The sequence below is a fragment of the Tamandua tetradactyla genome, chromosome 6 (assembly GCF_023851605.1).
Source record: "Tamandua tetradactyla isolate mTamTet1 chromosome 6, mTamTet1.pri, whole genome shotgun sequence".
Lineage (NCBI taxonomy): Eukaryota > Metazoa > Chordata > Mammalia > Pilosa > Myrmecophagidae > Tamandua > Tamandua tetradactyla.
In genome coordinates this window covers 58,937,849-58,955,516 of record NC_135332.1, presented here as the reverse complement: position 1 = coordinate 58,955,516, position 17,668 = coordinate 58,937,849, and the positions used below count along the sequence as shown (strand labels likewise).

At 56.1% G+C, this 17,668-nt stretch overlaps 1 protein-coding gene across 2 annotated transcripts in view; it reads right to left on the bottom strand.

The window, feature by feature from the left end:
- The window catches only part of PITPNM3 (PITPNM family member 3), a 128,028-nt gene that overhangs the window by 100,508 nt on the left and 9,852 nt on the right, over positions 1 to 17,668 (bottom strand). The window contains exon 1 of one of the 2 annotated variants that reach the window (XM_077165609.1): positions 8,194 to 8,317. The exons of the other annotated variant lie outside the window; for it this stretch is intronic. Coding sequence (XP_077021724.1) covers positions 8,194 to 8,311 — 118 coding nt within the window. The 5' untranslated portion in view covers positions 8,312 to 8,317. Of the gene's footprint in view, positions 1 to 8,193; positions 8,318 to 17,668 lie in introns of those variants that run through there. 2 annotated transcript variants of the gene reach the window in all.

Here is a 17,668-nt window from a genome sequence, read left to right as displayed (position 1 = left end):
GGGCCTAGGTCTAAGGCTTCTCTGTGTTTTCCGGGTCCAGTGCATGGTCCCAACCAAAGGAGAGTCAAGAACTGTTTGACAAATGAGTAAGTGAATAAAAACGAGCCTCTGATTGCATAGCTGCTTTAGAGACGTTATCCAAGTGCTCCTCCTGAAGCCCAGGGGAGTAGGTCCAATGAAGGCCTGTTTTACAGCTAAGGAAGCCAAAACTCAGAAGGGTGGCGCTGTATGCTTAAGCCCATAAAGCTAATGAGTGATGGAGGCAGCGTTTGACCCCAGGTTCATCTGCCCCCAGGGTCGTGTGCCCACAGGCCCACCGGGCCACGCTGCTTGGTATAAAAAATAAATCCAAGGAAGCCCAGAGTGGGGGACCTAGTTCTCCTTCCCTCTCCATCACCTGCTCTGGGCCAACAACGAGCCTCCATCTGCTGCTGGTGAGCTGGGCAAGGGGCCAGAGGCCTGGCCCTAGCTCCCGGGTGTGGGGTGGGGGCGGGCAGTCCCGGGGATTCAGCGCTCCCTTTTCTACACCAGCTGCCCACCAGGCCTGCACGTTAGCCTCTGGGGATCCACGTGTCTGTGTGAGAATCTAAGTGTGTGTAGAGGTGTCTAGTATTACACAAGCCTCTGCAAATGTGCATGGCTGTGTGTCTGTGAGCATGTGTGAGCTGTGTCGGCACTCTCAGAGTATGAGTCTCCCCAACCCTCCCAAGGATGATTTCCAAGACACATACTCTCATGCATCCTCCTGTGTTTTCTCTCTCACACACACACACACACACACACACCACATAAATCAGTTCTCAGCCATAGGTGGAAATTTAACAAGTAGATCAAAGCATGGGCATCCGGGCAGCACTGGGCTCAGTGCTGGCGCTTATTAGTTTATGGCCCGAGGCAGGTTAACCTCCCTGAGCCTCGTTTTTCTCATCTGTAAAATGGTTACCAGTATTAGGAGATTTAAGTACGCCCATCCACCCGTGTCAGTCCAGTGCTGGGCACTAGGGAGGTGGCGGCCCTTGCCCCCCACCGGCTGGGACCAAGGGGGAGGCTGGGCTGTGGCAGCACCTCCCCCACTGGGCCGCCTGCCCCACCAGCCCCACGGCCAGCACCTCCTCCTACAAGCACTTCCTTCCCGCCTTCCTTCACTTCCCCTTTGCTTGACAACCTTAGTTCAGGATAAAAGTAAAAAGAGACTATCCCGCCCCTTCCCGGCTAGGCAGAGAGAAATGAGCCTTCATGGACGCTGACTTCCCACGGAGCTCCAGGCTGGGCCTGCAGTGGGAGGGCAGCGGGGCACATCCCACGCCCTCTGCTCGGCCTTGGTGACCCCTGTTGGGGCTAGAGCTGCACCGCCCCACCGCCCCAGGCCCGGTGTGGCCTCCCCAGCCTGGGTGCCACCAGAGGGTCCCGCCTCAGGGCACTGGCTCCACCTGCCCACCTCCCACTTCTGCCCTGGCTCCTGGGGACGGGCAGAGGGGCAACCCCAGCCTGGGGCAAAAGCCGCACCTGCAGGGAGACCCTTCCCCATTGTCAGGCAGCCGTGGCTGGAGGGAAAGGCACTTCTCAGCCGGGAAAAGCCTGGCCCAGTACAATGAGGAGCGAAGCTATTGGCCGAGACTTCTGGGCCAGACCTTGGGCCAGATGGTGCCCGGAGGAAGGAGCAGGGGACAGCTGAACTGGAGCAGCCCTGCCCTCGGGAGTGCCAGTCTGGAGCAGAGCCCCACCTGCAGGGAAATACAGATCACAGGTGGGGCCAAGGGGTGGGGGCCAGCTGGGCAAGCCCATGCACACCTGGTCGGTAGGGCAGGGCCCCAGCAGGTGAGTGCCTGCCGCCGCCTCTCCCTCTCCCTCTGTCTCCCTCTGTCTCCCTCTGTCTCTCTCTCTCTCTCTCTCTCTCTCTCTCTCTCTCTCTCTCTCTCTCTCTCTCTCTCTCTCTCTCTCTCTCTCTCACTCACACACACACACACACACACACACAGGAATAACAGGTGCTACAGCGCAAATATCTGACTCTGACCTGGACTGTGGATGTGACCCCTGTGGACGTGGGGAGCCCTGAGCCTGCACAGGGCAGGCCCAGCCTCCCCATGACATTTAGAACCGCCCCTCCCTGCTCCTTAACTCTGGCCTGGGCCCCTGGGGGTCCACGTGCAGGATGCGGAGGGTGAGATTTGGAGGGTCTGGGAGAGGTTCCCACAGACAGCCTCCTCTCTGCCTCCTCCCCTAGCCTGGCGGGACTCACCATCCCACCTCTCACCTGGGGCTGGTTTCAGACCCTAGCTCTGCCACTTGCCAACTGGCGACCTCAGTAAACAGTATGAAGCCACTCTGTGCCTCAGTTTCCTCTTCTGGAAAATGAGGATCATCAGAGAACTTGTTTCATGGAGTTGCTATGAGGATTAAATGAATGAACATTTAAAATGCTTTAGCATAGTGCCTGGCATTTATCAGTGCAATAAAGGGATTTGTCAAATCAATCAATAAATCATGATCACCCAAGAGCCTCTTCATGCCCCTGGAATGGGAGCCCAGAGACCAAAACAGAGACCCCCCCTCTCCCTGGGAGAGGCTGGAAGGGCTGCCCCTCTCCACGCTCTCAGAGCTGCCTCTGGTGCACAGCTGATCCCTCTCTTCTCTCTCCCATACATCACAGCCCCCCAGGACTGTGTCTTATCTGCCCCCCAAAAGTGACCCAGGCCCTGCTCCCTCTCTCCCTGCCTCTCCTCCCACCAATCTGGGCTTCCATTGGGAAGCCTCCCACACTATGCTATACTTCCCCTCCACGCCACCCTGCACCCCATGCCAACCCCCATTCCTTGGCCACTGGACTAGTTGCATGCCTGTTTCTTCTGTGCACCCTAAGTGTCCTGCATCTGCATCCTTCCATCCGAGTTCTTTAAGGCTGGGTCCAGCCTACCTCCCCCACTGAGCTGCAGGCTCCCCCTGGGCTGGTCTGTTGCCTCTCTAGAGCCATAGCCTTGCCCTGCTCAGAGCCAGGCACAGAGAGAGCTTGTATTACATTCACCATGGCCCAGCACAGGGTAGATTTCAGGAGGCCCTCTGTCAGGGAAGCATCCAATAGGACATGTCCTCAGAACCCCTCCCCAGTTGGGATGAATTTGGGGACCAGGCCCATCCAGGGTCGCCCAGCCCCTACTCAGCCTTGAAGGGGCTATGGGGCCACCCAGGGAGGGATGTGAGGCCAGAAGAAGCTGCTTCCATAAAAAGGCATTATTGAAAGGAAACCAGTGCTGGTTGGGGGTTGGTTGCTATAGAAACACGTCCTAACCATCTCCCAAACTGCTGTGTGCGCCGTTGATGAGCTTGTGTGCTGGGCTGTTTCAGGGGACGTGCTGGGAGCCCTGGAAGAACCCGTCTGCTGGGGTGCACAGCACCTGGAGGCGAGATCCTGGCAGGTTCAGGAAAGAGCCCTGCTTCCACGGGACCCAAGCCAGGCCATCAGTCCATAGGTAGAGCAACCATGGATTGAGGCCGCGACTCCAGGTTGCAGAAGTATCTCGAGAGCAGCTCAGGTCCTGGGACTAGCCATAGCCCAAACCTTGAATTCAATCACAGACGCAGTCACAGCCCTGGCCACAGACCAAGCCACAAACCCAGCCACAAACTAAGCCTCAATCCCATCACCGTCCAAACCACAAATTCAGTAAAAACTCAGCAACAACTCCAGCCATTAGACTGAGTGCTGACCGTGCCACGAGCCAAGCCACAAGCCCAGTCACCACCCGGCCACAGACCAAGTCACGACCACGGCCGCAGACAAAGTCGTGAGTCTGGCTAGGGACCAAGCCAAGACTCGAGCCGCAGACTGAGCCTGAGCCTGAGCCTGACCCTGACCCTGACCCTGACCCTGGTCCCAGAAGATACGGAGCACAATGAAGGGATTTTATCCAACAAGCTTAAGGTCATGTTCACAGCTAGGACTCCAAAGTCTCCACAGCATTTTATACTCTTTCCAGGGATCATCATGGCCTCCACTTGCCATCAGCTTCACGTCAGCCCTCTTACTGAGGTCAGTAAACAGAGACTTCGGACCCCTCCTCGCAGAGGAGAAACCTGAAGCTTGGAGAAGGGAAATGACTTGCCTACTGTCACCCCCTCTGTTTCCAGGGCCTGGGACTAGAGTTCTCGGAGCAGGACATGGTTGGCCAAACCAGTTGCTTTGGGAAAGATGTGCTTTTTGAACACCTGCTGGCATGTCATAAATATGCCATTTAAATACCCATTAATTACCTTATTTAGGAGATAATTAGTGATTAATGGCCTTGGCTATCTATCGTATTTTTGTTTGCTCTGCCAACTAGGTTCCCAACAGTTCTGAATTATTTGGAATCATTTTCCCAGGGCCCAGATGTCACCCCTCTGTCCCGCCAGACTCTTGCTCTATAAGGAGGAGGCATTCTCTTCCTTCCAACAGGAGCTCCCCATGGCACCTGCCACTGGGTCACTGGTGGGGTCTGCCCCCCTGTGGGACCCTCCGAAGTTGGGGCAGCGGTGGGGGGTGCTGGAGGGGGGATGGCGGGAGAGCCCAGAAGGCAGAACAGAGGGACTTTTTAGGAAGTCCGTTCCTACTACAGGAAGGCAATCCTTCCAACCATCCCAGGAACCCTTTATGGGGAATGGAGGCACCAAAGCAGGAACTGGGGAGGCCAGGATGGGGTCACAGACCCCTCAGAGGAGGCTGGGGAGAGGGAGGGCTTTTTCAGGGGCCACCACCTCAGTGACACTACCATCTCTTTGGTAGGGCACCCAAGGCTACATCAGCCTGAAGCACTCATCAAGGGGGACACAGCCCCATGCAGGCAATGGCCCATGGGTCCCCACGCAGCTGAGTCCTACCACCTGGGCTGGCTATTATTAACGAGGATGGGCCCAAAGCTGCCTCTGCCCTTGGGCCCTCCATTTGGGGCCAAATCACAGTGCTAGCGATTGCCAGCCAGGACCCCAGAGACAGGCTGGATAGCGCACTCATCCCTGGCCCAGATTATACTGTACGAGAAGGAAACAAAAAGGCAGCGAGAGAAGCAAGGGATGGTCACCCCCCCTCCCACTGGGCAGTACTGGGAAAGCTGAAAATAGCTCTTTTTTACCACAGGGGATGATTCCAGAGTTGCTCGGCTGAGTCCAGCCTCGTGGGGGTGGGGGCAGTGGAGAGTGAGAAGAGAAGGAAGCTGCAGGAGCTGCAGCAGGGTCAAAGGGGGTTCTGACAAAGGAGAGGGCAACGGCATGGGCCGATTCAGAACCATCCAGAAAAGGTCAAAGGTGTATGGGTGATGAGTGGCTGCCGACGCTCAGAACCTCAGAAGGACAGACTCTTAGAAAAAGCTCGCAGCATTCCAGCTGCCAGCCTCTGGGGCCCACAGCCCCAGCCTCTGCACACCTGGGTCCCTTCCAAAGAGGTCAAGAGTGCAGGACACGACGTGCTCTGCAAACACGGAGAGCTGAACAAACACGCCAGCGGCGGGACAAGAGGCCTCTTCCATCCACCAGAACTCAACGCCCCTCCCAGACAGAGCCCAATGAGTTTCTATTTTTGCTTTCAACCCTTGTTTGGCATCCCCAGCTAGCAGACGGCTACTTCTTCTCCAGAATAATGGATTATCTGGGAGGAGGGACACCTTCCCTCCGGCCTCCCTGTCCCAGCTTTCTCCTAAACCAGCTGAACCCCCAAAGGGAAGATGAGTCTCCCACCCTCCCCAGTGTGTTCCTCTCTGCATGGGTCAGCTCTGAGCTTTCTTGCTCACCAGCCCTGGGGAAGAGTCTCACCCAAGCACCTAGAGATAGGCGCCCCATCCACCCGAGGACTCTGGTTTCCAGAGGCAGATTCAACCTGCCCTTTGTCTACCCTGGCCGCACCAACTGTCTTCTCCTAACCACAAATATAAAGCCTTTCTCCTAGAAGCTCTGAATTCACCTACACTGTGCCCAGCTCTGGCCACAGAAAGAGCAGAGATCAAGCTCCCAAAAGCCACAGCCTGCACTCCAAACCCAGCTTCTAACCTAGCCCCGACTATGGCCACTTAGGCTCTCAGTCCAGCCCCTGTGTCGGCATCACAAATGCAGTCATCAGAGGGAAAGGGGCTGGCTTGATGGGCCCCACTGCTGGGCCCTATGTCCCACCCAGAGCTGACAGGCAGGAGGCTCCCTGCCCCCTGTCCACCCTTCCCATAGACGTACCCCAGGGAAGTTGGTGGCCACACAGCTGTGCAGGCCTCAGCAGGCAGCCCTGGGGCCTGGAGGTGGCATTTACCTCCGGAGTGACTCACAAAGACTTCCATTCCTTTGCGAAAGGGGATGCAATTTAGCATTTTCTTTCTCTTTAGAAAACAAGAATTAAAAAAGAGAGTGTAGAGAGATTTGAGGGAGTGGGTGGGGAGTTCAGATCTCATGCGATTTCCAAAGTTATTTGTTATGCGTTCTCTCCTCCCCACCCTTCCCACCCCCAGCCCTTCCCCTGGGGGCCCTTTAAGCCATCCTGTTCCTTCTGGGTGGCTCCCGGCTGCAAATCTGTGGATAGGCTGGAGCCCGGGACCACAAGTAGGCAGGGGCTCTGCAGATCCAAGTCTTCAGCTTCCCATTTGCACCCCCACCCTGGACCATCCCTCTGGGAGGATCAGTGGGAGGGAGTAGATGTGGGGAGGTGAGACCCTCCACACACGGTAAGCTCCCCACCAGGGAGGAGAATTTAAGACTCATCCTGATCCCTGAATTCTTTGCTTCCCCTTTTGCAGAAGAGAAAACTGGAGCCCAGGGAGGGCACTGAACTAGGTGAATAGTGACAGGGCAAGCCTGAGGTTGTTTCATTAGACAATTTAACTCCTAGGAAGACTGATTGCAAGAGTAGAAGAGACCTAAATTCTAATTCCAGCCTTACCTCTCCCTTTAGGTATGATTTCTAGAAGCAGAACCAGAAGCCTTCTGGCCTCTATTTTCTCATCCATAAAATGGGAGTAACGCTGTCCAGACCTCAGAGATTTAAAAGCATCCTGAGGACTGCTATTTAAAAATGTGTCAGATTTGTGCTCATTAGACTAAACCTCCCAGGATGCTAATCCTTGACCCTGTTCCTCCCCCTCCCAAACCTGGAATCCCAGAGAATTCCTGGGAGGCAGCTGGGTCCTCCCAGGAAGTTCCCCATCCCCATAGCCTCTCTGACCTCTGGGAGTTCACACACCCTTGTCTTTAGAGGGGAAATGACACCAGACCTCAGAGAAGGACCCAGGAATGTCTCTTTGCCTTTCCGGCCTCAGGGTTCCAAACTGCCTAATTGACAGGTGGGACTGGAAGATCTCCAAGCCTCTTCTAGCCACAAACTTTATGCAACATACTAAGATTTGTATGAAGAAAACATCAAACTTTCTGGACAAGCTGACCAAACACGGCCTCGGCAAGCAAGCTCACGTACACTCTGTGCCCTGCCATTGGGCTCCCAAACACAGGCCAGGTCACCAGGGAGGGCGCTGGGGTCACATGCTCAAAATGGGACCTTAGCCGGAGCGGCACTGTCCTCGGCTCATGCAAGGACACCACAGCCAGGACTCAGAGGCAACAAAGGGTGTCACGCTGGGACATGCCGAAGCCTGCAGGTCTGCTGCCACAGGAATCGGTGTCTGCACCTGGGACCGTGAGACCCGCCCGCACCCCAGCACTTCCTCAATGGCAGAAAAGTCCAGGAAGGCTTTCTGGAGGCAGAGCATGAGGGAGGCAGTGTTCTGGATTTGGTCCTACTTCCCCCGCAGAGACCTAAGAAGGGGATTTTGCATTTTTCTTATAGAGCCCTAAGGCCCTTTCCAAGACGCCTAGTAAAGCTGGTACCCTAGGCCTGGGAGTTTCTCTGAGTCATGCCTCAGATCTCCGGGCACCTCCCCAAGTCCTGAAAATCCCGGCGCTTTCCCGAGCTCTGGAATGTTCCCTCCTCTGAGAGACCAGGCCACTGTTGCCAGCCCTGGCAACCGTGGAGCCGAGGACCAGGTGAGGGTCTGGTCTGGGGACCGTGAGAGGGCACAGGCCTGCCTTCCGGAGCATCCAGGATAAGAAGGCAGCTGACTCAGCAGGTCTAATCCAGAAACCCAGGTTCTAGGTCCCTCTCTGCTACTACCAGGGCTTTGCCCCTGCGTGCCTGGAAATGCCCCCTCCAGCTCTGCTGTCTGCGGGATCAGTCTTTTACCAACTCACATGACCGGGTCTGATACACCGCTCCCTGCAGAGCAGAGTCGAACAAACTGGTTCCTCCAGCCTGGACGGCCCAGCCTCGCCTCTCCAGACTTTCCTGCCCCAGACCAAGAAGTTTCATGACCCTCTTGGCATATCGCTCTGTGCCTGCCCTGCCCAGGGATCTGAGGCCTTCTCCTCACACCGCTCTGGGCCCCCCTGCCAGCCTACTGAGGCTCAGGGGGAGGGTCACAGGGAGGGGAGAGGAAGGGAGGGGCAGCGCAGCTGGCAGGAGCCAGAGCAAACCCTTCCCAAGTAAGGCCGCTCCGCCAGGCTGGCTGCTCTCCACCCTCCCGTAGAAGCCAAGGGTTATGTCTGAACACCCCAATTTACCATGACCCTCCCATCTTTGATGCTGCCCACGCTCTCAGGGGTCCCTTGGAGCCCTCTGCACTCCTTTAGAAACTCCTGCCCTCGCCCCACCCCCAGCCAGCCAGAGATCTTCACTCATGGGCTCCTCCTGCTCCCCGCTGTCCCCCCCCCACCGCCAGCAGCCCCTCCACACTTGCAGACACCATCCCCATTCCAACCTCCTGGCCTCTGTGCAGGCCTTTACCCCCACCTAGAGCCCGCCTGCCTCTTGCCACCTTTCTGTCCAAGCTCTCCAGGCCTTTAAGGCCTGTCTCCTAGAGAATCCAGCCTGTACCATTTCGAGCCACTCGCTGGCCTCCTCTCTGTCCATACTACACTGAGGCCTGCCCTCTCGGCTCCCTATTGTAAATTATTGTCTCCTAAAGAGAGCTCCCGAAAGCTCTCTCCCTCCAGCCAGTGTGCACCCCCTCTTTCCCATGGAAGTCTCTCTCCTCCTTTGTCCCAAAGACTAGGAGCTCTGGGGCAAGACCAAGGCTCTCTTTCCCCCATCACTTCCCTCAAAACTGGACAAGGGCCACATAACAATTCCTGTCTGTGGCACTGAAAACTCCCCAGAGACTGGGAACTGGTAGTAACCCATTTGGGATCTACTCTCTGATTTTTGATCCAATCCTTTCTGGGACCTGATTATACTTTCTCTTGTACCTAGATGCTCCTGGCAATGTGAAAGTTCTTTCACTGCTTCAGCTCCTCCTCTTTCAGTCCTTCAGCTCCTCCCTGACACACATGGTGCAAGCCTGCTGCTCAGGCTGTGCACTGCACAAGTCCAGGGGTGCCACTGACTAGGCTGCAAGGTGATGCTGCTGGAGTTATGTACCATGGCAGTCCTGGGACCCACAGCCCTATATCCTTCCTCAATCAGGTGGCTTCTTGGTCAGCTTTTAGGGGTGATGACTCATGGGTCATGGAATAGACCCCTCACTCATATGCCCCGTTCCCACAGCTGCATCCTTGGGCTTTAGTCTCCCTTTGTTCTAGGGTCACCCTCAGAGCAAAGGTCTGGCAATTTCTGCCCATCCAGGGTAAAGGTCCTGAGCAGTCGCTCCCTTCTATGTAATTTCCCTCCCTGGGCCTTAGTTTCCCCGTCTGTAAAAAGAAGGACTTAGGCTCCTGGTCTCCAAAGGCTTTCCTCATTCTAATGCTCACTGATCTCTTCTACAGACTTTGCCAGTAGGGGAGAGATAACTCCCATTTAGGGAGAGGAGCCTCAAGAAGAGAGGAGACATTTACAAAATGCAAAGTAACCTAGAAGGGCTACAAAAAGGAGTAATGGGATCCAGCCAGGGTCAGTCCCAAAAGGCTCCTCGGTGTGGCTGCTGAGTGGGAGAGAGAAGCCTGCCCAGTTCAGGCCACAGAGGAGAGGGAGCTCTGTAGTGCCCTGAGGGAAAAGGGCCAAGCATGAAATTGCAGCAGGAAAGACAGAATGTTAGAACAGCACGAAGCACCAGTGCTGCGAGCAGGGCAGTTTGTCCACCTGCCATGGAACAAATTCCCACAGACTCTCAGCCTAGGGATGGAAGGACCAAAACAGAGGGGTGAGACTGACACCACGGCTTGGTGAAAGAGTGACATATCAGGGTAGTGATGGGGAAAATGACTTGACAGTCCAACGGACCGAGATCTGAATCCCCAGCCTGCCCAGACCCTCTGAGCCACCTTGAATGAGCCACTTCTCTGTGGACCCATTTCCACGTGCTCTAAAATGGGGAGAGTAACATTTCCTAATATCCAGAATCAGCGTGCAGTAAAGTGTTTAGCACATTGCCTAGTACACAAGTAAAAGCAGCAACTGTTAACTGCTGTGAACACAGTGTCCGGGCAGGTGAGCTGTGCACAGCAGAGGCGTGGGCACGTGCACACGCACTCACACACAGTAGAGGGGTGGTAGGCGGGGCACACACACACACCCCTCCCCCCCGCCATGTGCCCTTTGGAGGAGTTGGGGATGAGTAGGAACTCGGGCACGGAGAGGGAGGAGGGGTAGTGAGGAGCCTTTTCCAGCCACAATGGTGTCATCTCACCGTACCTCCTTTTGCAGGGGAAAAGGGAGGAAAGTGAGAAGGGGGCTGTTTAACTGTGCTCCATACGTGCTGTGTCTCACACAACCCAGCCCCACTTCACGGGACTCCTCGAGGACAGAATGGGAGTTTATTCTCAGGCACCTCTATTGCACACCCATTGCAGGCACAGGAAGATTCATACTGGGCCCAGGAATCGTGGGATGGTGTGGATTTACACACAGCCCAATGGCATTCAGGCTGAGGGTATGTATGGGCTGAATTCACACTCATTCCATCACATGTAAGATGCCTTTGCGTGGAGGGATGGGGTTCATGCCAGGTCATCACCTGGTCCGAAGGGATGGCATCACACCTGCCAGTGTCACAGGCTGGGTGTGAGTTCATGGTGGATTCACACACCCCAGCCTCACAAAGCTAGCCCTGCTGCGACCGGACTTGCTGCCTCCTGCTGCTTGGCCAGCCCTGTGGGCACCCGCTTTCCACCACCAGGGCCTCCCAGGCATCAGCGGGTCTCAGAGTGTGCAAACAGGGGCTGAGCCTAATCCGCCTCTCCATCCCCCAGCACCCAGCTCAGGGCCTGGCCCAGCGCAGACGCTGGTGAATGAGCGTCTGGATAGATGAATGAAGGAATGACTAACGCCCACTCCCTCCAACCACGGGCTACACCTCCTGAGCCTGGAGGACAACAGAGCCCACGACGGACCCCAGAAGAGGCCCCCCTTCAGATCTGCGGCACCTCTGCCTCCCAGAGACGGGTGTGGGGGGAGGGCGCAGGACGGTTCACCAGCGGACAAGACTCGGTACACCCCTCCTTTCCAAGAAGAAATCTGGGTCTCCTAACTGAGCTGGGGGTGGGGAGGTGGAGGGTGGGGGGTGGTGTCGTGTCCTGGATAGATCGAGCGACAGGACGAGGGGCGCGCGTCCTGGTTTGTGTTGGGGGGCGTGGGATGGAGCAGCTGGCCAAGGGACTTTGCCTTCAGTCCCCCGCCAGGGGCTACCCAAGGCCTCCGGGGGTTGGCGAGAGCTCCCCAACGGAGGGACTGGACAGAGGCGCCGCAGCCCTGGCCCTTTCCAGAGGGGCGATGTCGGGGGGACGCGGTGTCCCACGAGGTGACCGGGGGCGCAGGAAGGACGCGGGGAGCACAGAACCGACCTCCACCCGCCGGGGGTCCGGCAGCGCGCTGCCCCTCCCACCCTCCCGGCACCTCCGCCCACCTGCACGAAGGGCTCACCTGGGCTGGCGGCCCCTCCTGGAGACGCGCGGGTCCCTCCCCCCCGGGCCACCGCCCCTGCCCTCCCCGCGCCCGCCCTCACCTGCACGGCCCGCCTTGGCCATGTCCCGGGCGGCGGGCTCCCGCTGCGCTGCCCGCGCTGCCCGCGGCTCCCGGGCCCGGTCCCGGCCGCCTGGTGCCTCCGGCCCCGAGCGGACTCCGAGCGCCGCGCCCCGCGCCCCCGCCCCGCTCGCCTCAGCTGCCGCCACCGCAGCCGCCGCCGCCTCGCCGCTCCCTCCCGCTCCCTTAAAGGCGCCGAGCGGCGGCCGCGCCGCACCCCCCGCCCCCCGCCCGCGCCGCCGGGGAGGGACTGACGAAGGAAGGCGCCCAACGCCGCCCCCGCGGGCCCGCACTCCCGCCCCGGGCCGCGGCCGCCGCGCTCCAGCCCGCTCCGCTCCGGCCCGCGCGGCCACCGCAGCGCGCCAGGGACCGCCGCCCAGGGAGACGGCCACCGAACCCGGACCCGCGCAGCGACGTGGGCAGAGACTGCGCGAGACGCTGCGGTCCTGAGAGAGATGGGACTGGGAGACCCGGGGCACGGGGCAGGGGGGTGGAGACCCTAAGACGGCGCTAGAGAGAGACCTCCCTGGGGCAGAGACCCCAAAGGGAGAGACAAATTCGGAGATCTAAATTTGGAGGGGACACAGAGACCTGGCACCGAGAAAGAGTGACAAAAAGAGACAGAGGTGAGGAGAGAGGAAGGAAAACGGGGACACAGGGAAGCTCCGTGACCGCAGGAGAGAGGAGGCTCCAGGGGTGGCAGATAAGAGAGGGGGACCCCTCCATCCGCGCCCTCCAGAGGGGTGCTGGATCACAGGCAGGTGTGACCTCGCCTCCAAAGAGAAGGGACTGCTGTGCCCTTAACTCTAAGGAAACTTGTGAAACATGCAGAACCCGCGGGGGTTCCTGGCTGGAGCACTGTCTGGGACGGCAGTGGCCTGGTGGTGAGCAGGGCCCTCTTCCACCTTCCCAAATCGGGAGTGCAGACCTTCTAGTGAACAGGCCTCTCGGGGGCTGGGGAGATTGAGTTGTGGCTTTTGCCTAGAAGCCATCAGGGATGGGGGTGGGGGTGGGGGATGGCCAATCATTTTGGAGGCACCGGAGGCCAACCGGGAGTAGGCCTCTCTCTAGCTCGGGCCCACCGGAGGTCTGACCAGCCCTTGACATCTCTTCACATCCCCCAAAACCAGCTGCCTGGATCTCTGCTTCTGGGAAGAGATGAGAGCAGCTGGTCCTCAGATGATGCCCCTGCTGCCCTCTAAGGAATTGATAAGGGCTAAAGCCCAGTTACAATCTGCAGTCTGGCAACCCACACCCCCCCCCCCCCACACACACACACACACCTCCTCATTTCACCTCCCCTGCCCCACCTATCAGGGGAAAGTTTCACAAGATAATTCCATTCCAGGGCCAGCCATTGTCCTAACTCCAGGGTCCCGACCTGTCCTCAGGGGCACTTCGCCCAGCACCCCATCTGCAGCTGTAACTCCATCCACAGGATCCCTGCCAAGCAGCCCTTCAGCTTCTGGCAGATTGCATTCACAGTCAGGAAGCTAGGACCTCAAACCGCCCTTGGATGGTTCTGACTGTGAGAACCTTCTTCCCCACTTGAGCTGAAACCTGCATCCTGCATGACCCATCGTGGGTCCTATGCTGCCTTCTGATGCCTCACCAAACATACCAGAGCTTCCCAAGATTGGTTCTGTCCCAACCCCCCAGGGTGGCTTCACCTACGGCAACCCTTCACCCTGGTTTACCCAGGACTGTCCTAGTTTTAGCAGTGAAAGCCCTGGAAAGCCCCTCTGTTGCAGGAGCTCTGGATCCCAGAGCCAGAGAATAGTGCCAGCACCGGTAGACAGGATTTCAGGAGCTCTTGAGTTCAAGAATTTTGAGGTGTCCACCAGTATGTGCCATTTGGAGAGTGTGAATGGATCCCTGCAGCCCTTCCCCACTATGGGATGGTGGCAGAATGGAAATGGCAATGAATATTATTGGACAGGCAGTAGGCTCAGGGTTTTATCCTAGTTCTGTGAATGTAACCTCATTTATAAATAGGATCTTTGAAGATGGTATTAGTTAATATGAGGCCGAAGTGGATTAAGATGGGCTCTAATCCAATAGGCTAGAGTCCTTTTAAGGAAATTTGGACAAAGGCACAGACAACTGATGCAGAGACAGAGAGATAGCCAGGTGACAGAGGCAGAGATGGAGTTATGGACTGCCACCACCAGACCCATGCAGACTTCAGAGGAGGCCTGGCCCTGCCGACACCTTGATTTCAGACTTCTAGTCTCCAGAACTATGAAACAATAAAATTCAGTTATTAAAAGCCAGCCGGCTCAGTGACAGAGTTCTGGCCTGCCATGCCAGAGACCTGGGTTCGCTTCCCAGTGCCTGCCCAGGCAAAAAAACAAAAAACAAACCAGCCAGTGACAGTGCTCCTGGCAAACTAAGAGAGAGGTATATTGTATTAGGCCCATTTTATAAATAAGGAAATGGAGGCTGAGAAAGTCCAATGCTTGTGGTCGTTCAGGGTTAGAGTTTAAGCCTATTTAACTACAAAGTCTGTGCTCCATCCACTATACCTTGCTGTCCTCACCCTTCCCTGCAGGGGCATGGCCAGGTTGGGCCTCCTGTTCTGTGTGTGTGTGTGAGTGGTCAGAGGAGATCCCGGCCTGTGCGATGAGAAATTAAACCTGCCACAAAGGGACTCATCCAGGCCTGAGCACTTCCCGGGCCCTTGGCTTACAACAGCAACAGAAAAGGATGAGCTTTGCTAGTTCCTGGGATAGCCTTGTGTGTGTGTGTGCGCGCGCACGCGCGTGCGTGCACATGAAAGTCCACCCAGACACAGGCAAATATATCCTACCTGCAGAAGACCTTCCCTGAGGTGGGAACTGAGACCCCTCCCCTTGCCACTCAATCCAGTTACCACAAACCCTAAACCAGCAGCCTGGAGAGGAGGGTGGATGGAAGAATTAAAGGGAGGTACCAAGTCGATGGGATTTTCAAGAATCATCCAGCCAGACTCTCACCCCCCCCACACACACATACCCATTTCTCAGATGGGAAGACAATGGGCCAGAGATGGAAGGACCTTACCACGTGGGAACCGAAACCTCCAGGCTCTATCCCTGGTTTCCCCTCTCTAAACCTGCCTGAAGAACAGTTCCACTGGGTGGATCTGGAGTCCAGCAGAGATTGTGGGGCCCCAGCACCCCCAGGGAAGCTCCTGAATGCTGCCAATAATTACCAGCTGCCAAGGAATTTAAGTCTCTACCTTCAGCCAGAGTAAGCACATCAGGACTCAAGGCCATTAGATTAACTGGTGGGAGTTAACTTCCTCTGTCAGAAGAATCGTCTTTAATTGAAGAAAAGAATAAGCAGCAATTCAGAGATGCTGACCTCGGCTGCCTGGGAGAGAGAAGCAGGAGCCAGCAGGTGCCTCTTGGGTGTCCCAGCTTCCAGAGCCGAGTTCTAGGCTCCACCCCTTTCTCCAGAGACCTGGCGCCGAGGCCCTTCCCTCTGACCACAGTCCGTTCAGCTTCTGCCCCCACAGTGGCCAGCTGCTCCTAGGCTCAAGCAAACATTACAGCCCTGAGAATTGGAAAAAAAGAATGCAGATATTAGTCCTTCCTATTGCCACGGAGGGTGTGAGAACAGATGTGAACAGTCGGAGCTCTCCAGGCAGGTAGGGAGCAGAGCTGGCTGCTGGACGGCGTCTCAAAAGAACAGACCTGAGGCTGGATATTGATCCCAGACAGATGGTTTCCAAGCACTTGGAAAGGTAAGTGGTGGTCATTAGGAGCCAAGATGCCCTCCTGGAAAGCCAGTCATGCCAGACGAAGCTCATTTCCTTTTTGGACGCAGTTACAACGACTGGTCGACTTAGCAAATGCCTGGATTTGAGCACAGATGCTGCCTGAATCTCTGCTGGTAACTTTTGGAACGAGGGAGGGAGTCAGAAGCAAGATGCTGGCCTAGTCAAGTGACCTGTCCCTGTCCATGCCTGGATGGACACCAGTACAAGGAGGTCTGCAGCAGGACTTGGGCCAGATCAAGCATTTCAGCAAAGGTGCCTACGACAGAGAAGAGGACAATGAAAGGAAGATATTGGTTGTGCAGCCTAGATGGGGAGCCACCTGTCCAGATGCATCCCGATCACAATGGCATTGACAAGCTGGTACCAGGAGCTAAACCAAGAGGATGGAATGAACGTGGATGAAAAAGCATGTCCATCCTTCAAGGCCCGGGAAAACACCCCTTCTCCAGAAGTATTTCTTAATATCCCAGCTGCAAGTGTTCACTCCCACTTCTAAATTCCCACTGCCCCCTTTCCCCTCTGCCCCCTAACACATTGTGATCTCTCACCCAAACTGCCAGAAGCTCCTCCTGGTTCAGCCCTACCCCCTTCTTCACCCTCCGGTTAAAGGGTCCCACACTCTAAAGCCCTTGGACTGTGGTCCATCGCCAAGGAGACCTCTAAGAGTCCTCAGTCCACCTCCCATCATAAGAACAGCCCGGAAACTAGTTCTTGTTCTTTGGAGCCTTCCAGAATAGCTCAGAAAATAGCTCCAGACTGCCCCTGACCACCCAGCACCATTGATGGAATGCGCCCTTCCATCCAGTACTGCTTACTCTTCTCCTCCTTGCTGGTGGCTATGGTTTATCTAGTCCATGCACTTTTGACCCCAAGAAGGCTTAGGACCCTGCCTGCCTCCATTTCCCCTGGTGGGGGGCCCATTCTCAGTAGCTATATTGATAACCACGGCCTCACCCTCAAGGCAGATGCTGTAAAGGAGGTACTGGGTGGCCGAGGCAGGAAGATTCTCTTAAGATCAACAAAAGACCCCTTAGAGGATCCCCAGGGTCCCCAGCCATGACAGACTCCCAATCATCAGCCAAGCCAAATGCTCCATTTTACACGAGAGTCTGTTTCCATCTTATTCCTACAAGGGTAGGCTTTAAAATCCAGACCACATACAGGTACATGTTTCATCAGTGTTTTCAAAAGATGTTTGGGGACGTCTTGCAGAATCTATTGAATTGGACTTCACCTGATTTCTACTTGAGTGGGAGATGAATTGAGGCTGAAGTCTAGGTTTCATTTTATAAATCACTACTTAGCTGGCTGTGCCGTGCTGAGTGGGATGTCTGGTAGATGGAATTTGGAGAAAGGGTGTGGAGAATAGAGTACAGTGAGCTTAGCTGGAGAGGCTGAGGGGTAGGTTTTTTTAAGAAAAGGGGTAGTTTGGTGTAAGTGGGAAGAGCTGTAGCAGCTGCTATAAGGAGACGGACTGGGAGAAAGAGTGGACAAATGAGGTTGTTCACTGAGTAATGTATACTGGCGGGTAATGTATACTGGCCATGGGAATGTCAGCAACAAATTACCCCCTCATTAAGCTTTTGCAGTCGGAGTTGTGTTTTGAGTGTGTTTGATGTGAAGACAGCTGAGGTTGGCTCCAAGCAAGCCCGGTTGTCTTTGAGTTACACCTGGACCAAAGAAAATTTAAGAACTGGGTAAAAACCTAAAACTCACTGCAAGTGAGACTGGTTCCTTAAATGTGCACTCCTGCCAACACCCAGTAGTGCCAGGGACCCAGAACAAGCAAATCCAGCTGCGCTGACCTCAGCATGCCCCTACCTGACCCGGCCCCCACACCACAGTGTTCGCTTATGACAGATTCCAGAAAACACAGTTGTGGGTGACAAGACACTAAAGAAGCAATAGGTCAATGGGGGAAAATGGCCTGTGGTTCATGATCACTAATGCAA